Source organism: Suricata suricatta, chromosome 7 (assembly GCF_006229205.1).
Source record: "Suricata suricatta isolate VVHF042 chromosome 7, meerkat_22Aug2017_6uvM2_HiC, whole genome shotgun sequence".
Classification (NCBI taxonomy): Eukaryota; Metazoa; Chordata; class Mammalia; order Carnivora; family Herpestidae; genus Suricata; species Suricata suricatta.
In genome coordinates this window covers 47,857,813-47,876,658 of record NC_043706.1, presented here as the reverse complement: position 1 = coordinate 47,876,658, position 18,846 = coordinate 47,857,813, and the positions used below count along the sequence as shown (strand labels likewise).

The 18,846-nt window shown below is 40.6% G+C and overlaps 1 protein-coding gene across 1 annotated transcript in view; it reads left to right on the top strand.

The window, feature by feature from the left end:
• The window catches only part of PKHD1 (PKHD1 ciliary IPT domain containing fibrocystin/polyductin), a 466,767-nt gene that overhangs the window by 151,699 nt on the left and 296,222 nt on the right, over positions 1-18,846 (top strand). Inside the window, exon 36 of the mRNA XM_029945445.1 lies at positions 16,747-16,959. Within this exon, the coding sequence (XP_029801305.1) occupies positions 16,747-16,959 (213 nt within the window). The remainder of the gene's footprint in view (positions 1-16,746; positions 16,960-18,846) is intronic.

Genomic DNA, 18,846 nt, shown 5'->3' with positions numbered 1-18,846 from the left:
CTTTGCATTATATTAATACTATTTGGGAGAACTTTCTCAGCTAAAAGTCTTGCTCAACTGTCTCTGGATGTCCACTGGTTCCAGGTAAATGTTGAATTAAGGAATTGTGTTGATAGGACCAGAGACTGAAGATTGAGAAAAGGCACCGGAGATTGAGTAAAGGGTAAGAGAAAGGCAGGGACATGTGGAATATACACTTAATTTCTCATTCTTGGAGATTTCAAGATCTGAATAATGCAAATAGTTATCTCACCTTTTAAAAGGTGCTATATTTCCTGGCCTCCTTTGGAGTTAGACATAGCCCTGTGGCTTGGAGTCAATCAAGGAGATATAAGGGGAGCTGAGGTACAGAGCATGTGGGAAAGTTCCTAAAGGAGAGCAGACCCATTAGGAGGCATACCCTATTTGTCCTTCCTTCTTCCTCTTCTTTGCTTCTTGGAATGTAAATAAAATAGCTACATTTTCGGTTGCCATTTTGGACAATGAGGTGATTCATTAAGAATGGGGAAGCAGAAATATTAAAGAAACCCAGGACTCTGATGACTTTAGAGTTGAAATAGTAACACGGCAACTGGGACTGCCCACCTCCGAAGTTATTTCATGATTGAAAAACAAGACTTCATTGGTATTTGACTTTTATGCCATATGCTAAGCTAAAGTAACCCCCCCCATAGCTTATTGTATGCATCCTTTAAAATACGTCATGTCTTGTACTTCTTTCCTCTAACACCCTCCAATGTCTCCAGTCTCATTAGGAATAAAATCTAAACTTACCATTATCAAACTTCTGGTCCCTTCATTGACTTGTCTTCCTCATTCATTCTGTTTCAGTTCTTCTATAAATGTACCAGGCATACACATACTTCAGGCCTTTGCACAAAATGTCCTTGCCTGGAATATTCTTCCTCCAGGTATGCATGTGGATGGCTCATTTATTTTGTTTGCTCTTTGAGACAATGTCAGCTTATCAGAGAGGCCTTGCTCGTCATTTTTTCAGAAATTGCAACCACTTCTTATTCTCTTTCCTTTCATTTTGCTTTACCTTCTTTGTAACATTTATCACCACATAACATATTATAAATTTACTTGTTGGTTTATAGTCTGTTTCCTCTGCCAGAATAACTTCAAAAGGCAAATGACTTCACTAGTTTATTTACTATTGTCTCTTCAGTGCGTAGGATACTGAATATGTGTTGATGGTTAAATAAAACCATGGGCTGATGGTTGATGAACAGCTACAGTGATGCAGAGTTCAGATCCTGGATGAAACTTAAAACATATTTTTAAACTCTTGCTTTCTTATCACTTTGACTAACTGATTTACTTTTACTCTCCTTAGCTGTTCTTACATCTAAAGGTATATATGTATGCATAGGTACACATGTCAACACATATGAATATATATGCACACACATACATGCACGCATATATACACATATACATATACATTCACATACAAAAATAACTATACCTATATGTAAATGTATGCCATTGTGAATAGTGAGAAATATAAAGTCTGTTGGGAAATTATTCTTCTGTTTCTAAAAGGCATTTGAAACAGGTAAAGGGCTCCAATTCTCAAAAATCTGTTGCTAATATGGCTTTAGACCTATAATGTCTTCTCTTGCCTATAAAATGTATGAAAATACTTGAGGGATAATAATAAAAAGTTTATTCAAATATAAGATTGAATCATCATCGTCAATAGTAATTCAGTATCTGAATCTCTGTTACTCTCTTTTCCTTTTCTTAAAAAATTTATTTTGAAAGAGCGAGTGAGCAAGCCCAAAGCCCAAGTGGGGGAGGGGGGGAGAGAGAGAGAGAGAGAGAGAGGATCCCAAGCAGGCTCCATGCTGTCAGTGCAGAGCCTGACACAAGGCTCGATCCCACAAACTGTGAGATCATGACCTGAGCTGAAATTAAGAGTTAGACACTTAACTGACTGAGCCATCCAGGCACTCCAGTCTTTTTCATACCCATTCGTGGTATCAGAAAAATAGCTGAGTGGAATTTTCTCTCCTTTTCTGATACCATCTATGGGCCAAGATAAGGCATGAAAAGTTTCGAGCCCCAAAATAATCTCTTTGAAAGATTTTAAGAAACAAAATTGAAAGCATTATTAGTGGAAGCACTAATATTACACAATATTACAAAGGTGACATTCTGCATGAAGTATATATATATATATATACTTTAAAAGGAATCGTAGGACACAAAAGTGAAACTAGATCACCTAACAATTGTACTTAGAACTACTTGATGAAAATATAGCATCTTCTATATTATTTTTTCCATACATGGAAACCAGCATCCTAATATATAGAAGACTAGTCCGCGAAAACAGGAAAACTAATATACTACTTGTGCATATGGCCCTCAAGAGTCTAGAATTCTCTGTGCCTTACATGTATTTCCATCTATAAAATAGAATTGATATTCTTTTCTTACCATTACAACTTATATAGTAGAGAGGAAGAGTATTAATTTCTTGGGGGCAAAATTTTAGCCATTGTTTATAATGCTGTACGTACTCATTCCTGAACATTATTTAAAACATGGCATATTATTTTGTGACCATATGTGCGTCAGCTGTATTTATTATTATTTTGACTTAATTAACAAAATATTCAGAACTTCCATTTGCTTACCATTTCTACTTCTCCCTTCCATTTCCTCCTCTTTTTTAGATTAATTTTTAGGGGGTACTATTAAACACAAAAGAGAATTAACCCAATCAATTAATACTAATAATCTGGGATGGAAATAGGCATATTGCCTTGATTTAATTTATTTTATTTTTTGTTCTTTTATGTTAAGATGCCCAACGGCCATGGACCTTGCTGAACTAAAATTTATTATTTTATCCCAAGTAATTATGATGAGCCATAATAACAAAGGAAGGACGTTACCCTCTTGTCAGAGCCGTTTTGTCAAGATCCTGGACAAGGATCTTGAGTTTGCGGTCTCTAGTTGGAGAAACATTCATATTTTCTGAATGAAGCAATGAATTTCTCTCAGTTCTGGTGGCCAAGCAGTTCGACATAAAGTGGCCTGGAAATAATGATTAAGAAAAGGCCAATTGGGGGATAAACTCTAGAAACCCATCTTCCCTTGGTATTGGGCTTTCAGAAAGAAGATATTTCCATTTCCTACTCCTTACAATGCCATTCATTTAAAATACTTGAGCACAAACTCATTTCTAGTCTCTATTGCTGCTTAATAGTGCACTGGTCTCCTCTAATGTGATTTTCTATTTCTTGGTCTACTGGTGTATACCAAAGCAGTTAAATGCTTAGCAGACTTTTGGGCCAGAGAGAACAGAGTCTGAATCTGGTCTTTGCTTCTTACTAGCCCAGTTGCATAACCTCCATAAACCTCACATTTCTCCTCATTAGGGTCATGGCTGTTATAATGACAGAACAGTAACAATGGTGGCTAACACTTATTGTTTGCTATTGGGTGGCAAGTCTACCAAGTATTGCCCGACTCAGATGCTGTTTTGAGTATTAGATGAGGGAATGTTTATAAAGCACAGGGCCTGGTCCAGAACAAGCACCCAATTTATAAAGTTTCCCCGCACCCCCAGACTGATGGGGATAACAGAAGAGATGGCTAAAATATCAGGCCTAAGTTGCAATTTTATTTACAGATAGTGGCTGCTTCTATATACAAAGCAAACTGGATTACTGAAAGAATTAGCTTGGTAATAAGGATGTTGTATTGCTTTTGCCTCTGTTATCTTCAAAATACATACTGAAGTGCTTTTCTTTCTATGGCAAGTGAGGGAAAGATACAGAGATGGCAGGAGCAGAGTCTGTCCATTTGGTTGTCTCCGTTTTCCTTGTTACTTTGACTTTATAGAAGTTTTTCTGGCTGTTCAGAATATGGTCTTATTCTCTCCAATTTTTTGTGGTCTATGGTTTTGAAGATACTCAGATCTCTTTAGCATATTTGATATTTCTATGGTATGCAAATGAATATTCTTGGCTTGTTGAGATGAGCTATCTTGTTTTGATCCACTATCAAGTTCATGGTGGAATTTCTTCATCCTTGCCAAGGATTTGAGGATTTCAGAGTGAGGTATTTGGTGCTGTACTCAGCACAGCCTTTTTTTATCCCAGGGATTCTACACTTTGTTCCTTGTAATTAGCAATCAATCAGCCTCCGTTTCACTAGGTGCATGCTTTGGGTAACACTTTACCAGTGCTGTGATCTGCAAATGTCATGAGGCCAGACTTCCTTGGGACATAACCTGTGGTTTCTGTGTGTGTTGGGTCCCTGTGAGTCACTGAGCAGATTACCATCTGCCTAAAATTTCTACTTCACAGATATCAGAATGGATTTAAAAGAAATCTATCTGTAGGTAGGCTGGAGTTTTGATAAAAATGAACTATTCTGCATTAATAGTTCTTTCTTAACCATATAATATCTTGGTCAACATGAGAGTTTTGGGGCTGGTAAAATTTGTTACAAATTGGTAAGTTTACAGTTATTTATCTGAAAGGTGGTGGAAAAAGATGACTCCTCTCCTACCTGAAACATAGCTACTCTTTAAGGAAGGAGAGGGGATGATTACGTGCACACAGCACAAGGTTGACTTATTGCAGTTTGGTCAGGAAACTGGGGGCCTGGGTTCAAATTTGGGGGAAGTTACAGATGCTCCTTTAGCTTTGAGTAAGGTGTTTGTCCTCAAATCAACACAGAAAATGGAACTGATGGTGGTGCTTTTCCCTTTGTAGGAGGGAAGTGCAGTAAAGGAGTTGATATGCTTTCTTCCCATATTTCCAAGCATTATGCTCTAGAATGGGCTGGGCTTTGCAGTAGTCCAAAGGGGAAGCCTCGTGAAGAAGTCAGCATCAGAAAGAAAGAATCTGACTTTTCTTTTTTTAATGTTTTATTTATCTTAGGGAGAGCAAGTGCACAGTGGGGTGAGGGGGAGGGACAGAGAGAGAGAGAACAGAGAATCTGAAGCAGGCTCTGTGTTGGCAGCAACAAACTTGATGTGGGGCTTGAACCCATGAATCGTGAGATCATGACCTGAGCTGAAGTCAGACACTTAACCAACTGAGCCACCCAGGCACCCCAGACCTGACTTTTTGAAATCCACCCTGAACTCCCTTTCCCTTGTATGTCTCTATGTATTAGCCTTTTGCTAGCGACAACATATTTAACATTAGAATGTGTTTTTTAATTCCCTCTCCCTTTGGAGCATGAGTAAATAGGCTATAAGCTTAAGAAAGTAGGAACCAAGTCTGTTTTTGCTCACCATTGTATTGCGGGACCATTACATCCTCAGGCCCATAGTAGGTATTTAAACAATTGTTGAATGAGTGACTAATGAATGAATTTCTGACCTAAAGAGCCAGATTAATGTTAGTTGTGGATTTCTCTATAATCACAGTCCTTCCTGGTATTCTCAAATGTTAGTGGATTAGTCCAGACAGTGACCAATTTCATTTACTATTTGTGTATCAGAAGATCAGAGACAAAGGCTTTTTACTGTGGGGGTCACTTGGCTCTGAAACCCCTTATTTTTCCCAATCAGACAATGACTTACATTATTTACCTCCAGAGAACAGTCCCAGACACACTTGATTAGCCTTAAATGAAAGATAAGCCATTGCTATGAGAAAGGACATGCTTTCAATAGATGGGCAGACAGACAGATAGATAGATATTAAACAATTTACAGTTTTATGTCTTGACAACTTGAATGCTGCAACATGAAAAATGCAATTGAAAAGGGACCAGTCCCTTCCTAGCACAGAAGCTATAATATTTTCAGTAATGAAAGATAAATATTTCAAACTTCCTTACTCAAAACCCTTCATTGGCTTTCCATTAGCCTTTACGATCAAGCCTAAACTCCTTAAAATGGCTTATAGAGTCCTTCAGGGTTTGGTCTCTCCTTGCTGCAGCTTTTTTTTTTTTTTTTTTTAATTTTTCATGTTTACTCATCCTTGAGAGACAGAGACAGTATGAGCAGGGAAGACGGAGGGAGAGAGAGACAGAGACAGAACCCAAAGCAGGCTCTAGGCTCAAGGCTCTGAGCTCTCAGCACAGAGCCCAATGTGGGGCTTGAACCCATGAATCATGAGATCATGACCTGAGCTGAAGTCAGATGCTTAACCTACTGAGCCACCCAAGGACCCATCTCCCTTACCTCTTTACCTTATTTTTTGATTAATTATATCCACATCCTGTTTATCAGAATCAAAAGCAGAACTAGAAATCTGGAATGCTAATGTACCCAGGATTCTTACCCATATAAAAATCAGCATTTCATTACTTTTATTTCTCATGTACTGGAATATTCCTGAGGGTCAGGAAAAGGTAACAGTTCTCATTTTTTAAATAAATAAATACTATGAGGAAACAAATGTGATCTTTCACTTGTGAAGTTATCATGCTATAGTCAAATTGTGTTTACAGTATTCATAGAACAATTATATCTGGAACCTTTTTTTATAATAATTTTTTAATGTTTATTTTTGAATGAGATAGAGCATGAGCAGGAGAGGGTCAGAGAGAGAGAGAGAGAGAGAGAGAGGGAGAGGGAGACACAGAATCCAAAGCAGGCTCCAGGCTCTGAGCTGTCAGCACAGCGGGAACATGGGGCTGGAACCCACAAACTGTGAGATTATGACCTATGCTGAAGTAGGATGTTTAACTGACTGAGCCACCCAGTGGCCCATGCCTGGAACTTTTTGAACTACTTTGAGAAACGCATCAAGTTGGAGGGCTCTTCAAAAATGTGATTGGGTAAGGTGCCTGGGTGACTCAGTAGGTTAAGCGTCTGACTTTGGCTCAGGTCATGGTCTCAGGGTTTGTGGGTTTGAGCCCCATGTTGGTTTGGGCTCAGAGCCTGGAGCCTGCTTCAGATTTTGTGACTCCCTCTCTGTCTGTCCCTACCCCACTTGTGCTCAGTTTCTCTCAAAAATAAATATTTAAGAAATGTCAGTGGGTCCATGCTAATTAAATGTTGATAGAAGGAAGGAGATCATTTGAATGAATAACTTGGTAGCTAGGGAGATTTTTTTTTTATCTGCCTGGTACAGACTTTAAAGAAAAGATAGGTTTTTGTTGCTTTGTTTTGTTTGTTTGTGAATTGTTCTTTTCTTTTTTTTTCCCTGAGGTTTTCAGTGACTTTTTAGAAATCCATGGAACAGCTGGGGGCCTTGACTACTTAAATGCCAGAAGCTGTATTGGAAAAAGGAAGCGATGCTTTTTGGGAGATAGAAAGGAACTGAGGTTTAGTTAAGTAGCAATAGATTATAGCAGCTATAATGACAAAGGCATTTATTTGTATCTGTGTTTTGGTTCCTTTAAATTATTCTAATAGTTTTTTTCCCCACAAATATGTTTACACCTTGTAATTAGTATAGAGTTAATGAATTTATAGTTAACTTAATGAGTTTTATGTTTCATAGAAAAAAGTAAAAGCTGATTCACAATCTTTATCTTCTTTCTCAATTATCGATAAACTTGGCCAGTTCACTAACACCAAGGAGTTTCTTTTCACCTGGGGCAAGTAAACTTCACCTGGCCTTGTGGCAGTAGAGACTGTAGTTTTCATATCTTTTTTTTTTTTTTTTTTTTTTAAATTTCAGCACCTAGCAGGAAGGCTGGAAAATAACAGCAAATGTCGGTGGAATGAGGAAGTGAATTAATTTGCAGTACTAGCTTTGTATTTCTCAACCAATTTCAGTTGAGAAGAAACAGCACAATACTACAGACACCTAGAGCAGTGGCTTAATTTACCTAGAGCAGTGATTCTCAAAGTGTGGTCCCTGATCAGCATCAGCATCACCTGGGAACCTGCTAGAAATGCCAATTGAAGGACCCCATAGCAAACCTACTTTGGGTATGAGGCTTGCCAATCTCTCTCTCTCTCTCTCTCTCTCTCTCTCTGTGTGTGTGTGTGTGTGTGTGTGTGTGTGTGTGTGTGTGTGTGTGTCAAGACCTCCAGGTGAATTAGATGCATGCTCAAATTTGAGAACTACTGAGAACAATAAAGGGAGCCATATAGAATTGTCAGGACTGGAAGTCAACGAACCTAGCCCTGCTAATCTATTCCCAGAGGCTATGCTACCCTTTGGAAATAACAGCGAAAACTTGGCTGGCCACATTGCATAGGCCAATCCTGAGCATGGCATTTTTCATTACATGCAGCTCTCTACCCTGCCAGGGAAATCAGAGCCGATGAAAATGATTTCTCCCAACTGCCATTGTTTGTGGCTCTTAGTCGGTGATTTTATTTTAGATTTTCTTTTCCTCTTCTCCATTGCCCATTTGACAGTAATACAAGGCTAATTAAGGAATTAGTACGTGGCATCCATTTCAGGGAGGTGTGTTATTCTTTTCCTGCACCCTGAGAACATTTTTTGCCCATACTTCCGAGTTCATATTTTCTTTTTGTAATCAGGCAGAGACATTACAATTAAAATACCGTTAAAGTGATTCTGGCAAGTATTGCAATAAGCATGTTTTTTAATTAAAGGAAGAACAGGGGGATGCATAAGCAGCATCAGCTAAAGGGGAAAATTTCATTCGATATCTATTTTAATTGAAATGAAAGAAGAAAAAAAAACATCAGGAAAAGCAGCAGCAGCAGCAGCCTGTGCCTGAGTGTGTGTGGCTCGCTCCCAGGTTGCTAGGTTTAGGTGTTCTGTGCTTGATTAATTAGTAACCAGCCCGGGAGTCCATTCCCTTCGCCCCCAATCCTTAAAGCCTGATTTATGCCTCACATCCCCCATGAATATGTGAGGGCTCAGGCATCTATTTCCTGAGCTGCTAGTGGATAGGATTATGGAGCGTGCACTGAGCTCTTGGGGGCTCTCGTTTGCCAGCCAAATTGATTTTCCGCCTATCTGGCCGGGGACAAGCCCACCTCGAAGGCTTCTAGGCTCTGCTCCAGTGGATCAGGCACAAGCCTAATCCGGATCTTGCCAACAAAGGAAGCTGTGTGCATCCCCAACACAGCTTTGGGCTGTGGCTGCCCTCCCCCAATACTACTTTTCTCCCCTCTCTCTCCTTCACCTCCACCTGACGCCCACCTCTACAGCAATGCAGTCCAGTAGGGTGCCCCAATGAGCCGGATCCTTCAGCCAGCTCTTCTTACCCAGGCAGAGGAGGGGTCTGTCCTAAATGGATAGTCTTCCATAATTCTCCAGGGGGAGAAAACTCCACAGGTTTCCCTATGTATTTGTATAACAATAGGAAAGGTAGCCAGATCCAGCCTGCTAAACATCTAGAAGAATTATTTAACATTGATGCAAAAAACTGAATGGAGGTTAGTCAATATAAACAAGTAAATGGAGTAATTTACATATAAAAATTTAGGGAGTTCAAGCTTTGAGCAATAAATTATGTAGTTTGGGTTGTAAACTGATTGAATTAATTGAGGTCCTCAGATGCCTGCCTCCATCTTGCCTCCATTCCCCTCTGGGTTTTCTTTTGCTTGACCCTGGAGACACTCTCTTCGTGTTCACATTGTCACCTGGCATTCACCTCCTAAATGAGTGCATTCTTGCTCTGCACCCTTTCTTCCTCAAACCTAAAATTGACATCATGACATCTTCATCAATCACCTTCACAGTTCCTAAAGGTCTTCCTAGAGCTTATGTCGCTAGGACCTTCCAAATTTTCTAATTCACCTAATTTTTTTGACCCACACCCAAGAATCTTGCTACTTCCTCTCCCTATTCTACTTTTTGGGTATTAATATTTGACAGTTTGTTTCTCTTATCTCTCTTCTCTCCTCCCTCTCCATCATCTCCCTGGGAGACCTCATTCACTTTTTTTTTTTATGTTTTTATTTTTGAGAGTGAGAGAGAGAGCGAGCTTGCATCAGCCAGGGAGGAGCAGGGAGAGAGGGGACAGAGGATCTGAAGTAGGTTCTGCACTGATGGCATAGAGCTGGATGCTGCTGCAGGGCTTGAGCTCACAAACTACGAGATCATGACCTGAGCTGAAGTCGGAAGTTTAATTTGTGCCATCCAGGTGCCCTGGGAGACTTCCTTCACTTCTATAACTTAAACCCCTACTTACTCATCATGTACTTAGTGACCACTTGCCAAGTTCCCCATGGACCAGGCACTGTTCTTTGCCCAGGGAATATGGTTGTGAATGAAATGGACCAAAATTCTTGCTCTCACAGAGTTCATTTCTATAAAGAAGGCACTTATGAATGCAAATTATAGCTTCTGTTTGATTAGCTAAGCAAATAGAGTAGGTGGAGAGGGAGTTTGGTGGTGGTTGGCGGGATTTGCACACAGTAAGGCAAAGGCTGTGAGGTAGGGGAAGCAAGAAGGTCAGTGCAATGGAAGACTGTGAGCCTGAGGGAGAGCAGAGTGAGACTGGGTCGGATGGGACCAAACCTGTAGGATTTGTTCAGCTTTGACACCAAGTGTGGTGGGAGCCATTGGAGACTGAGCAGAGAGGTGGTATGACAAGGTTCGAAGTAAAGAAAACAATCACACTGGATGCTTTTTTGAGAATAGATCCTTGGGTGGGGGTGTGGGCTGGGACAGAAGCACGGAGCGGAGTCTAGAGGCTGTTGCAATAATCTGGGGATGAAATAAGAGTGACTTAGACCCCAGCGGTAGACGTGGAAGTGGTGAGAAATGTTTGGATCATGGGGATCTTCTGAAGGCAGGATGCACAAAATTTCTTGGGGAATTGGCTCTGAGAGTGGAAGTTGACACTAGGATTTTTAGACTGAGTACCTGGAAGAAGGGCGTTGCCATGTGTGGCCCCAGCAAGGACTGTGGGGATGATCTGTGAGGCAAGGCGAGGAGTTCATTTTTTCAATGTGCTCAGTTGAAGAGCCTGTGAGACATCTAAGGAGAGATAGTGAGTGGTAGTTGGTGTGTGAGTTTGAGCTGAGGTCAGAGGTAGGCTTTGGAGATACCAATTTGGGGGTCATTAGCCATTAGCCTGTGATGATATTTAAATCCCTAGGACAAAGTGAGGCAACCTTGTTCACAGAATGATAAGAAAAGTCATAGAAGGACTGAGTTTTGAGAAACTCCACATGACAATCAGGAGGAGTCAGGTAGGAGGAGGGGAGACTTGGGGAGTAGAAAAAACACCAGGAGAGGACAGTGCTGGCCAGTGAGGGGAAGGAGTTTCAAGAAAGGAGTGCCTGTCATATACTGCTGGCCACTCAGCACAGGTAAGAGCAGAGAATCAGGTCTTGGATTCAGCAGTCTTGGTGCCATTGAGACCTTCATGGGACCGGTTCTGAAGAACCTGTCAAAGGCCTAGCTGGGAAGGGTTGACTGAAAGGGAGGCCAAGAATTGCAGATAGAAGGCATAACCCGTTCCTTTGGAGTCTTATCATGTGGTAAAATATTTATACTCTAGATTTTTACCGTAAGGAGGAAAATAGCTAGAACTGTGTAACTTTTTTTTTCAAAACACATACAACAAATCATTCTGCGGTTGTTACAGAGGATGGCTAATTGTGGGATTAGCCAAAAGCAGGTTTTGAAGTATTTTGCAAACATGAGGTAGCTGCTAAAAGTCTCCTTGACTTCTCTTTAAGAGAAATAAAAGGGATGTTTAATGGAAAGAAGTGATTACATGTAAAAAGTGGTGTTCCTTTATTTATTTTAGAGGGGAAGTAACAATAATGATGGTTGATTGATTTTTATAAAATTACCCAAGGTCACTTCTGGGACATACTCAGCTTTCATGAACAATCATAATAAGCAACTTAAGGGTCACAGCCACAGGCCGATTTCAGCCCTGCTCTTTATTTCAGCGCTCGGAAATGTGGTCAAGCTCTATAAAGTGGAGGAATAAAGTCCTCCCTCTGCCCTCCCATCTCAAGTAACTATGCTCCAAAGCAGCCCACTGGATATTTGTTTTAAGCTAATAAAGTGTGAGGATGTAACAGTGGGGCCGTGGTGCAGGGCTAGCTTGAGTATAAACCTGACATTCTTGCACACTGAGAAGCTTTCCTTTTGGTTTTCATTTTTAATTATTTCAATTAAAAAGAGCTGAATTCCTCATCAAATTCTCTCCTTAATTTACCTATATTTCCTTATACTTGCCACTGATCAGTAAGGAGGGAAGGCTTTTTAGCAGGAAATAATGGTTATCATATTAATTAATTAGTCCTGTTTATAGTACTTTTGCTGACACCAAACATTCATTTTCTTTGGGCTGAGATTTCTTCCCTCGTTAGTGTCATTATTACTTCCCCTCGGTAAATGACTTTTCTAAATTTCTACCCACTTATTTTTGTGTGTTTAATATTTTGCTTGATGGGTGGAGGAACAAAGCCCAGGTTTATAAATTTACCCACTAATCCTTGTAATCTGCCTCAAATCCTGTTTGGCATGAGGCGAGGTATATCTACGTTAACAAAATGAAAATAAAGCATACATAAACAAGCCACAGGCAAACTTCACTTAGGGTAACACATGTTTTTATTTTAAATAGAACTATGATAATTCTAATTAATAAAAACGCAACCTGGGAGGGTTTGCCAGAAGTAGATTCAATATGAACTCTTTGGGAAGGTGGTCCTGTGTTCTCATGCTTGCTCTTGCTTATTCTGTCCTGAGGGAGCCCACCTCTCCCAGCTCACTCTCTGGACTGTGAAATACGAAGTGTGATATTGACCTCACAGGCTTGTTTTGAAGGTCATTTCAGACAACATATCTAAAGATTTTGACATACAGTAGGGGCTTAATAAGCATTAGGGGCCTTGTTTTCCCTGTAGTAGTATCTGATGTGTATGTTGATACTCTTTCCAAGTGAAATTTCCAGTTCACTGCAGCATAGGAGGTATTAGGAAAACTTGAGCTCTATGTCTCTCCATCATTACCAAGGCACACCCGAGTGCATTCTTGAACATGTAGATGTCTAGTGTTTTAGAGCTGGAAGGAGTCTTGGTGAATGCATGGTTCCATCCTACATGGGAATGATGAGAAAACCCACCATCCCTAGACACTGAGTAGGACAGATTTGGAAACTGGGTAATCTGAGGCCCAGCAATTTTATGGGACTTATCGAGGGTCATTCAGAGGCCAATAGGCAGAGTCTGCCCCCTGTTTCCACCACTTGCTCATCAAGGTCAGCTCAGATTTCCTGACTATTTATAATGGAGGAATCATGCCATGTGAATCCATGGTCCACCAGTTGAAGATAATTAGTTGGGACATTAATGACATGTGGCTGTGAATGGAAAAGTTTTAGTAGACAGGTCACATTTCTTCCCTCTTGCTCACAGCAGGATTAATGACTATTACTGCATTTCTGATGATGATTCTTGTCATTGTGATGACAATGGAAGGGAAAATTTAAGTCAGAATTGCCAATAGGTCCTTTGGAAGTCTGCAAGTCATGTGGTGATGACCTGGTATCAAGCCTATAGATCAAAGGACAATTTCTTTTTGAATAGTTTACCTAAGCGTGTATCACTGTGCCATGCTTCCTAAGAAAAGGGGGAACTGCCAATAGTGAGATGTTGGAAGGAGGGGGACCAGTTGTGCTAGAGTGATGGGGAAGCTGTGCCAATGAGTAATGATGGCACCAATAGGGCAAGTGCAGACAGTGAGTTTGACAGTAGCCACTTGACACCACTGCATTGTCTAATAGGTGTCAGACTCAAGACCGGGGATCTATATGCATCTCTTCAAGAAATCCCATCATAATTCTCTAAGGGAAGAACTCTTACCATGCACATTTTACCAAGGGAGAAACTGGATAGCCATATGGGGTGTGTTGTTTTAAATTGTGATTGAAAGGAGAGAACACCTTCAGGGGTCGAATCCACATAAACATCCTATGACTCTTGTTGATGGTGTGTAGTTTGGGCTTTTGGATGGAACCCTACAGGGTTCAGTGAAGAAAATGGAGGAAAGTTAAAGAGCAATGTTAGAGCAGAAGATCGGGGTTGAGGTGGCTTCCATGTTTGACTATTGGGTCACATGTTCAGTGATCACTATCTTTGCGCTGTGATGGAGGTAAACAAAAATGACTAGGGGCATCTTAGCTTTTGCTCCCCTCTCATCCCTTCTGTACATGTTTGAGTAAATGCTTCCAGTTGTGATTTCTGGAAAAACAGCAATACAACTAAATACCCTGGCACATTGGATTTAGACTAAATTTAGCAACTCTCCAGAGTCTTGGTCTTCACTGCTGCTCACCCACTAAGATGCTCCTTTCTACAGAAGAATATGCTTAAATTTTTTTTTAATGTTTATTTTTGAGAGATAGAGACAAAGAGTGAATAGAGGAGGAGCAGAGAGAGAGAGGGAGACACAGAATCTGAAGCAGGCTCTGGCCTGTCAGCACAGAGTTCAACACGGGGCTTGAACCCTTGAGCAATGAGATCATGACCTGAGCTGAAGTCAGACCCTTATCCGACTGATCCACATAGGCGCCCCCAGAAGAATTTGCTTTTTGAGCTGTTTTCTGGGTGCCCATAAATGAAATTCAGATATTTAAGCCAGATTCTTTAAAATGATATAACCATTTATTACTTTGCTCTGCAATTACATATATTGAGTGCTAGCTACCTATTAGTCACTGTTTCTGACATTGAAATACAGAGGTGACCAAAACAGATTAGTGGTCTCATGAAGCATGTATTCTAGTGGGGAGTGGGGAGGGCAGACAATAAACATGTACATATATCATGTGCCTGATGGTAAGTATTATGAAAGAAAATGTATTTGAGTAAGGGGCAGGAGTAGGCCTGGAGAGGGAAGACCACAGTGAGGAGTTAACATTTGATTAGAAACAAGAGGGCGTGAGTCACAGGAACATGTGACAAAAGATGTGGATCAGGAAACAAGTGAGGCCCAGTGTGTTCGGGGCAGGTGAACGAAGGAGTGAGTTTTAGAAGATGATGTTGCAGTGGAACTGGACACAGGTGGTAAATCATGAAGGGCCTTTTGCAGCCCAGGATCAGGACTTTGACTTTCATTCCTAGATAGGTGGGCAGCTGTTGTAGGGTGTAGAAAAGAGGGCCCCTGACATTTCCAGTATATGAAGTCCAACCTCTGACCACCTTGTTCCAGGATAGAAGAGTCTCATCCAGTTCTTTTGCAAACCCCATACAGGAGCGAGATAGATTTAGTAACTCATGCAGGTTAAAGTGGTTATTTACATGGGATGCTTTAATTATTGCAGCATTATAGGGAAAATTTTGCGTGAAATGCAAATATCCTAAATTCTTTTATAGAAAAGTATTTTAAAAAATTTTTTTGTCCTTTATTTATTTATTTATTTATTTATTTTTAAAAATGCTTTTTTATTTATTTTTGAGAGACAGAGAACAGCATGAGCAGGGGAGGGTCAGAGAGAGAGGGAGACACAGAATCCGAAACAGGCTCCAGGCTCTGAGCTAGCTGTCAGCACAGAGCCCCACGAACCGTGAGATCATGACCTGAGTCGAAGCCGGCTGCTTTACCGACTGAGCCACCCAGGCGCCCCTAAAGAAAAGTATTTTAAAGGTGAAAGCATGTTTTACTATCTTAAGTTTTCTCACAATTTAATTTTATTGTAAAATAATATTCCTATGTCACAGAAAATTTGGTTATTAGAGAAAACATATCTGTATCAGTAAAGGTTATTTGATTGCAACTAATGGAAACCAACTTTCTTTCACAAAAGGAAATTTTGGGAGAATATATTGCGTCATTTACAAGAACTGATAGAAAGTCTGGAAAATTAGGTGTAGAAGTGATAGTGGTCAGGGCATTTTGGAGGGGCTTTGCAGGTCAGGGCCTCAGAATTAGGAACCTCTTGAGGTACCTGGGTGGCTCAGTCAGTTAAGGTTCAGGCTTCAGCTCAGGTCATGATCTCATGGTTTATGAGCTTGAGCCCTGCATCGGTCTCTGTGCTGACAGCATGGAACCTGGAGTGTGCTTCAGATTCCTGCTCTCGCGCTCTCTCTCTCTCTCTCTCTCTCTCTCTCTCTCTCTCTGTGCCCCTCCCCTGCTCAAACTATGTCTGTCTGTCTCTCAAAAATAAATGTTTAAAAAAAAAAAAAAGAAGAAGTAGGATCCTCTTAGGTTCATTTAGATGCCACCACTGGCATTACTCAAATCTAAACATTTCTAGTCTTTTCTTTCCTTAAGCTCCAGATTTCCATTTGAAGCCTGGGCACATGACTTAGGCTATGTAAGGACAGGATACTGTGATTGACAATTCCACTCAACTCTATTCAGTGGAGCAGAGTACTTTCTTAAGGAAATTAGGGTCTATTATCAAAAGGGAAGTAAAATGGATGTTGGCCAGCTAAAAGGCTACATATGTCATGGTAGCCCTAATTACAGTCCTTTTTACTATAGTTCATGTAATTTTGCCATATTTTCTTCTATTCCTATTTCTCATTCACTTGTTTTTTTTTTTTTTTTTTAGTATTTCTAACCTTAATTATATATGCTGCTTTTATCTATTAGTAGGTGGCCAAAATGGTGCCCTTCTTATCCCTTATTTGACTGATCCTAAATTGCTGGGCATTTGGATATTGCCATGAAAAAGAACATAAGTAAAGATGTAACTAGAAATAGCTAGCTTAAACTGGCTTAGTGGTATAGTGCTCCTACCCCTGAGGGTCCAATCCATATTCTATTGTGCTTCTAGAAGAGAGAGCAAAATAAAATAAGCCTAAATTCCAGAAAAAGTATATAAATAAGAGGATTTCATCAGACATTGGACTGTCAAAAGGTGATGAACTTATTATCCTCTCAGGGACTGACAATCTTCTCTTTGTCCATTTAGGAGGCAAGCTGATTTTCATGGATCCAGGACCCATTGAGCTCAGGGTACACTCCATCCTCATTTCTGATGGTGGAGAGCTCCGGATTGGATCCAAGGACAAGTCCTTCCAAGGCAAAGCTGAGATCAAACTCTACGGGAGCTCTTACTCTACCCCCTTCTTTCCATATGGTGTCAAGTTCCTGGCTGTGAGGAATGGAACTCTTTCTCTGCACGGTGAGTGAGGCAGTGGACCCAAAGAGATGAGGTAGAACGGCGTTTAGACCATGTGCTGGTGATGCGGCACATGGTAAAACCTCTTAAAAATCTTTGGCTATCTGTTGCGAGGCAACAAAGTTAATTACAGGATGGGACCTGTTTCCTTAAATGAGAAATAATAGTTGTTATGATTCCTGTGGCAGACAGAGTTCATTTAGTCCCCAGTTATTTCCTCTCTTTCCAGTAAGAGGACTATATATCTCCACCCACTGTCAGGTGACTTTTAGTGCCTCCCAGTGGGTGGACGACATTTCCGTGTCCTACTGGAACATGGGACTTTGCCATGGACCTGCTTTGGTCAAGGAATGTGAGTGAAAGTGATATACTGCATGGCCAAGCGGAAGTTTTAAGAGCTGTTACAATGCTTTGATCATTCTGCTTTTTTCTCTCTGCTTGAGAGAAGCCTGTCCCATGTAGGGTTGGCTCTTTCAGCTTTGGAACCCACATGAAGACAGTAGGGGCAAAGCTGCTGTCCACCTACTGCTGGCATGAATTTGAACAGGGAATAATCTTTGTTATCATAAGCCACTGAGATTTGTGTTAGTAGTTGCAGCAAAGTAACAGCTTTGCTGTATAAAATGATAACCTTTAAGTTTCTCTCAGTGGATTAAAAACATTTTTTAATGTTTTTTATTTATTTTTGAGAGACAGAGAGACAGCGTGAGCAGGGAAGGGTCAGAGAGAGAGGGAGACACAGAATCGAAAGCAGGCTCCAGACTCTGAGCAAGCTGTCAGCACAGAGCCCAATGCAGGGCTCGAACCCACAAACCATGAGATCATGACCTGAGCTGAACTCGGATGCTCAATCGACTGAGCCACGCAGGTGCCCCCTCTCAGTGGATTCTTAAATACTTTGAGTTACATAGCATGATCCAAAGGGAAATAAAAATGCAGGTTCCAGTTGGGGCCCAATCTCCAGAAAACATGATGTCAACTATGTGGGCATTCCTATTCTGGTATAACAAACTAAAACCCTATTATACCTGCCAGAGAAGAATTACTCTAGACATGGGGGTCTAGCTATGCTGAGAACTCTGCTCTTTTGCTCTGCCAAGGCTCTATTATACAGTAGTCCTCCTGACCTGCCAGGGATGGGTTCAAGACCCCCAGTGGATGCCTGCAACCATGGACAGCCCCAAACCTGTGTGTGTGTGTATACACACAATGTTTTCTCCTATACATACATACTTAGGATAGAATTTAATCAATACATTAGATACAATAAGAAATAAATAACTAATAAAATAAAACCATTATAACCGTATGTAATAGTAAAAGTTATGTGAATGTGGTCTCTCTCAAAATATCTTACTGTACCATAGTCACTCTTCTTGTGATCACGTGAGGTGGTAAGATGCCGACATAATGAGTCAAAGTGAGGTGAATGATGTAGGCACTGTGACACAGTGTTAGGCTACTATTGACTTTCTGACGTATAGTCATCCATATAAGGATCATCTGCTTTAAGAGTGCACTTGGCCAGGGTACCTGAAACCAGGGAATGCAAAACTGCAGGTAAGGGGGGACTAATGTAATCTATATGCTACAATCATTGTTTACTGCAAAGCACTCTTTTGCCTCTTTTGGCTTACCATGACAGGAAGTAAAATCTTTTCATCAAGCATTTACTAAGTGCCGACTGTGGACCTGCCAGGCTGCTGCACACTGGGGATGTATTTTCTCCATATAGGCTTAAAAAACTTATCTAGGCAACCAACAGAATGGGAAAAGATAGTTGCAAATGACATATCAGATAAAGGGCTAATATCGAAAATGTACAAGGAACTCACCAAACTTCACAATCACAAAACAAATAATCCAGTGAAGAAATGGGCAGAAGATATG